This window comes from Callithrix jacchus, chromosome 19, assembly GCF_049354715.1.
Source record: "Callithrix jacchus isolate 240 chromosome 19, calJac240_pri, whole genome shotgun sequence".
In the NCBI taxonomy this organism is placed as follows: Eukaryota; Metazoa; Chordata; class Mammalia; order Primates; family Cebidae; genus Callithrix; species Callithrix jacchus.
Window position 1 is genome coordinate 5,084,512 of NC_133520.1, and position 6,000 is coordinate 5,090,511.

Sequence of the window (6,000 nt, forward strand, 5' to 3'; positions counted from 1 at the left end):
TCCTCCTTTTATAGGGGAGGAAGCAGCTCAAAAAGGTGAAGTGCTGTGTCCAAAGTTAACACAGCTCACAGGTAATAGACAGCACTGGCATTGGAACCTACTGATCAAATGCACCAACTGTTTCTGCTCCCGCCCTGCCTCTGATTTGGTACCATGCCTCTAAGGGTGCTAAAACCTCAGGGGCCGTTGTCAGGAGCAGCCTGATGGAAGCCAACCTTGAACACTTCTTAGCCCTTTCAGCAGCCCTCTGAGTGTGTTTCGATTCTGAAGAGCTCCACCCAAAAACCACAGAGGAAGTTGGGGCACAAATCTAGGCCTCTCTGGGCTCAGGCAACCTTGACTTAGAGGAGCTGCTCCTGTGCTTACATCTGCTTGCATTGCATATGCCTTCCTCCACCCAGCGGCCCTGGCATGCCCCCTCTGTCTAGCAGAAGTTTGCCTACGTGAGACTCGGATGTAGCCCCCATTCACCCTGGCTCAGATTTTGAGAGCTCTTCCGGGGCCACCGTCTGCCGCAAAGCACATTCCCTTCATGCCTCTGTTGTCGCTCTCTGCTCCTGTTGGTTTTGGGAACGGCAGAGAGAATCAGAACACTCTTATGCTGAGGGAAAGGAAGCCAGCTTGGCCCAAGGCCTGCCAGTGAGCTCTTATCCAGCTGACAGAACAGACTGGGCTTGGTGCTCCGAGTCTGTTTATTATAAAGAATCACACTGATGATCCTGAGTGTGCCAGGCACTTACCCCAGCAGGGATTTTCCATGATACTTTAGAAACTTTCTAGCGCCTTAGCAACCTCTCTAGAGAAGTCACAGTTCAGAGTGGTGCTTAGTGATGCTTCAGAAAACTGAAAGTTGTGCACAGCATGTAAGGCACCAAATTAAACCCGAGATTTACCAGTCAGTGGAAAGGGGCGGACGGTTTGGGCTTTGCGGCACTATTCTGATGACTTGGGTTTGAATCCTGGCCCTGGCACTTATTATATAGCTCCTGGGACCCTGAGAAGTTACTTAACCTTTTGAAGCCTCAGATTTTTCATCTGCAAAATAGGAACAAGGAAATACCTACCACAGAGGTTGGTTCTGAGTGTCGGTCGAATGCGAGAGTGATGTGAACGTGCCGTAAGCACTCCCTAAATGTGACCTGTTATTACTCCCGTTGAAGAAGTTGATGATAACGATCACTGAACTTGGAGACAGTACGTAGGGGTTTGAAGCTGAGTGTGGCCCGCTGAAGATAAGCAAGTGAGAAACCTCTCAGTGTTTTTGCGCTCTTGGGAGAAAAACAGGGGTTCACAACACCTGCCCTTGCTCCTAACAGACTGATCGCTGGGAGAATCTGATGTGCCACCCGGATCACATCAGCTTTCTCCTCACTGTGCCCTGCACGGCCTTTGGACCCTTGGCCCATGGCCCTTCCTGCTTTCTCCCCTCCCAGGTGCTGGAGCCACTCTTGCCAGTGTTGTGAAATCCCCTCTCCAAGGAAGGGCAGCTGCAAGGCTAACCTGCTCCCCTGCCCTGCCTGGAACCCTATTCTTACTTCCTCAGGGACCCTGTTTCACTGTCCCCGCCCTGCCTTTATCTTTAATCCCTTCCTCCTGGTGATTCAACATAGGATACATTCTAGTTGTTCTCATATAAAAAAAAAAAAAAAAAAAAAAAAAAAAAAAAAAAGAAAACAAATAGGCTCTCGAAGTCCAGGTCCTGCTCGACCTATCACTTCTCCTCTTCCCAGGCGCCCTTCTTAAATGAGTTGATCATGTTCTTCATTTCCAGTCCCTCTACTCTGGAGTCTACAACTGTCTCGCTTCTGCCCTTACCTTTCCATTGAAATTGTTCTGCTAGGCCGGGCGCGGTGGCTCACGCCTATAATCCCAGCACTTTGGGAGGCCAAGGCGGGTGGATCATGAGGTCAAGAGATCGAGACCATCCTGGTCAACATGGTGAAACCCCGTCTCTACTAAAAATACAAAAATTAGCTGGGCATGGTGGTGCGCACCTGTAGTCCCAGCTACTCGGGAGGCTGAGGCAGGAGAATTGCTTGCACCATTGCACTCCAGTCTGGGTAACAAGAGCAAAACTCCATCTCAAAAAAAAAAAAAAAAGAAATTGCTCTGCTCTGCTAAGTCACCAATGACTTGCTAATGTCCAAATCCAGTGGACACAATTGTGCTCCTCTTGCCTGACCTCTGCAGCATTTGAGAAGGTAGGATGGAGACAGGGAGTGCAGCCATGAGGGGTAGGCTCAACATGCACAGACTACACACAGCCCTGGATTCACACCCTACACAAGCTTGACTCTGGGCAAGTGTTTAACCTTTCCAAGCCTCAGTTTCTTCACCCGGCAAATGGGGAGAGTAATAGTCACACTCTCACTTGGTTGTGCAGTGCAGCCTGCTCTAAGCAGTGGCCCTCCACCATCTCTAGACCTCCATATCCTCATCTGGAAGTCCCACAGGCATTTCCGGCTGTTGGGGGACCTGTCTCGGTCCCCTCTAGCCTCAAAAAAGTCTTCAGAAGCAGGAACTATATGTATTATGCCTGGCACATAGTAGAGATTAGAGAAATCCTTATTGAATGAATGCAAGAGTAAGTGAATAAGTGTGTGAACTCACGGTGTAAACATGCAAATGTAAAGTGAACACATTCTCTTGGGTTGTGTCTCATTTTTTTATTTTTCCTGAGACGGAGTTTTGCTCTTGTTGCCCAGGCTGGAGTGCAATGGCGCAATCTCGGCTCACCGCAGCCTCTGCCTCCTGGTTTGAGGCAATTCTCCTGCCTCAGCCTCCCGAGTAGCTGGGATTACAGGCACGTGCCACCATGTCCAGCTAATTTTTGTATTTTTAGTAGAGACGGGGTTTCACCATGTTGACCAGGATGGTCTTTATAGAGACAAGTCTTACTATGTTGCCCAGGCTGGTCTTAGACTCCTGGTTCAAACAATCCTCTGACTTTGGCCTCCCGTAATGCTGGGATTATCGTCGTGAGACACTGTTGAGTCAGTGTATCGCTTTCACAACCAGGATTTCATGTGAGGCTCATTACAATCCTGCATCCACTCATTCTACAGTCACTTCTTCTGTGTTCAACACCGTATCTCCTGAGCTCTCAGGACAGTGCCTGGCATGTAAGAGGTGCTCAATCAATGCTGTGAAAGGCATGCTTACGTGCTAGGCACTGCGGATATTCTGGTAAATAATGTACATATGATCCCTGCAGTTCAGTAGGAAGAACGAATACATGTGATTATATTTCTCAAGTGTGACAATGCTGGGAAGGAAATGCATGGGGTGAGTTAGAGAATACCCAGGCGGAGGGGAGGCGGCTGCTAAGAAGGGTCAGAAAAGACCTCTTTGGGAAGGGAACGTGTGACTAAGTTGGAAAGAATGAGAGTGAGCTGCACTCCAGAAACCCAGGTAGGATCGTGCCTTGCTGGTGAGAGGGCCTCATGCAGGAAAGAACTGGCCCTTTGAGAGACTGAAAGGAGGCAGGATGGCCGGGCCTGTGGGCCACAGAAGAGAGAAAATATCTAGGCAGAGTGATTTCTTTTAGATGAAGATGTGGAGGCACAGAGAGGTTAAGTAACTCACTCAAGGTCATCCGGCAGGTTAGCAAGAAGAACCCAAGTGCTCCAAGCCTAGGCTAGGGTGCTTGCTGCAGACCTCGCTACCAGCGGGCTGGATTTAGGGTCACAAGGTGACCTGTGAGGCTGCCGGGTGTGGAAGCAGAGCTGGAAGGCTTGTTCTCATAACAGGGATCTAGAAGTTGCACTTCCCTGCAGGCTTTGCTAGGCGTGGCGGGAGAAGCCTGCGAAAGTGTCTCACAGGAGGAAGAGCCACAGGGGTTGTCCAGGAAACGGAGTGGACAAATAGACTGGGGAGCAGAAGGTGTCCCAGGGAAGGGAGGACAGAGACCCTAGGGGGGCAGGATAAGGGGGTCTGGAGGCCTCCCGGAGGATTCCCGCCAGGGAAATCATGAGACACTGGCTCCTTGGAGCACCTCCGTGTCCTCGGTTAATTACCAGTGTCAACATTATGGGGAGGTTTCCCTGGCCCTTTGGAAAAATAAATCTAACCTCAGGGCTGCATGAGACTATCCTTAGTCACAAAATTACCAGGCTGCGGCCTGTCGCCTTCCATGAACAGACAGAACCCGGGTTAGAGACAAGACTTTCTCTGGTAGACGTTGCCTCTCACCATCCCTTCCCTGCACACCCGCTTCCCCTCCCCTTCCAGCTCCCGCTGGAGTCCACTCAGTTTCACCCCGGCCTCCTGTGCCACCCCGAGTTTTTGTGAAGCCCTAAAGCCGCTCCCCTGGCGGGCCTGCGAGTGGGGTTTGAGGGCAGTGATTCGGCCCGATCCGCCCAGGAAAGCTCGGTGCGTGGAAGAGAGGGCAGGCCCCGGGGTCCCCCCACGCTCGAACGGAGTCCCGGGCTCGGGCGGCGCGTTAGTGTCGCGGGCCTGCGGGGTCCCCACTGCAGCCCCGGGGCTGCACCCGCCCTGCCCGCGTCCTGCCGCGCGCTCTGCCTACCGTGGGGCGCTTCCACTCGATGCCCCGGGTCTTGCTGGAGTAGGGCCCCAGCTCCTTGAAGCCCAGGGACGAGGGCATGGCCGGGAAGGAGGGGTCCTGGAAGAGCGCCCCGGCCTCCAGGCACTCGTCCCGCAGCGCCCCGTAGTCCTGGTTCAGGTACTTGACGGCCCTCTCGTGCGAGCCCAGCCCCTGGGCCGCCTCCCGGTCCCTCACCAGCTTGGCCGCGATCCCCGCCATGCTGCGGTCCCGGCGGCCGCACTGCGCAGAGCAAGGTCGGGCGACTCCGCGGGCGCCCCAGCTGCGAGCGATGATTCACCGGAGGGAAGCGGCCCGGCCCGCGGGGTGTGGCCTCAGCCAAGCCCGGCCCGGGACCACCCGCCGCCTGCACCGCGCGGGGACCGGACCGCTGCGGCCCGGGGCCGGTGCTGCCATCTGCGGCCCAATCCCGGGATCGCGCGGGGTCACGGGGGGGGCTCCCACCGGAACCCGAGGCCACCCTCCCGGCCCCTGGGGAGGAAGGCTGGGGACCCCGGAGGCCAGGGTCCTTGTGGCGGCCCAGGAAACACCCCCCGGGGAGTTAGCAGAGGGTCAGGTAGTGAAGTCAACGAAGCGACAGCAGCTGCTGTGAACTTGGAGCCAAAAGCCGTCTCTGCACACAACATGTCATTCAATCCTCCAGCAACCGGGATACTGTCCCCATCTTACAGATGGGAAAAGTGAGCCTTGGAGAGGCTAAACGACGTCCCCACCCTGCAACTGTGAAGAAGGCACTGATACTGTCCCCATCTTACAGATGGGAAAAGTGAGCCTTGGAGAGGCTAAATGACGTCCCCACCCTGCAACTGTGAAGAAGGCACTGATACTGTCCCCATCTTACAGATGGGAAAAGTGAGCCTTGGAGAGGCTAAACGACGCCCCCACCAGCAACTGTGAAGAAGGCACTGATACTGTCCCCATCTTACAGATGGGAAAAGTGAGCCTTGGAGAGGCTAAATGACGTCCCCACCCTGCAACTGTGAAGAAGGCACTGATACTGTCCCCATCTTACAGATGGGAAAAGTGAGCCTTGGAGAGGCTAAATGACGTCCCCACCCTGCAACTGTGAAGAAGGCACTGATACTGTCCCCATCTTACAGATGGGAAAAGTGAGCCTTGGAGAGGCTAAATGACGTCCCCACCAGCAACTGTGAAGAAGGCACTGATACTGTCCCCATCTTACAGATGGGAAAAGTGAGCCTTGGAGAGGCTAAACGACGTCCCCACCCAGCAACTGTGAAGAAGGCACTGATACTGTCCCCATCTTACAGATGGGAAAAGTGAGCCTTGGAGAGGCTAAACGACGCCCCCAATGTGGCACAGCAGTCACAGGCAGAATAGGGACTCTAAGCCACCTTAGAGGCCCTGCTGTAATCACAATGCTGCAGTTAGTACTGCTGCGCTGTTTATTTGATTACAGATAGGGTTGTCGGATTTGG

At 53.9% G+C, this 6,000-nt stretch overlaps 1 protein-coding gene across 1 annotated transcript in view; it reads right to left on the reverse strand.

Annotated features, from left to right (window-relative positions):
• Positions 1 to 4,810, reverse strand: part of CAPN2 (calpain 2) — a 62,377-nt gene extending 57,567 nt beyond the window's left edge. The window contains exon 1 of the mRNA XM_035281448.3: positions 4,526 to 4,810. Within this exon, the coding sequence (XP_035137339.2) occupies positions 4,526 to 4,762 (237 nt within the window). The 5' untranslated portion in view covers positions 4,763 to 4,810. The remainder of the gene's footprint in view (positions 1 to 4,525) is intronic.
• Between the last annotated feature and the right edge of the window lie 1,190 nt (positions 4,811 to 6,000).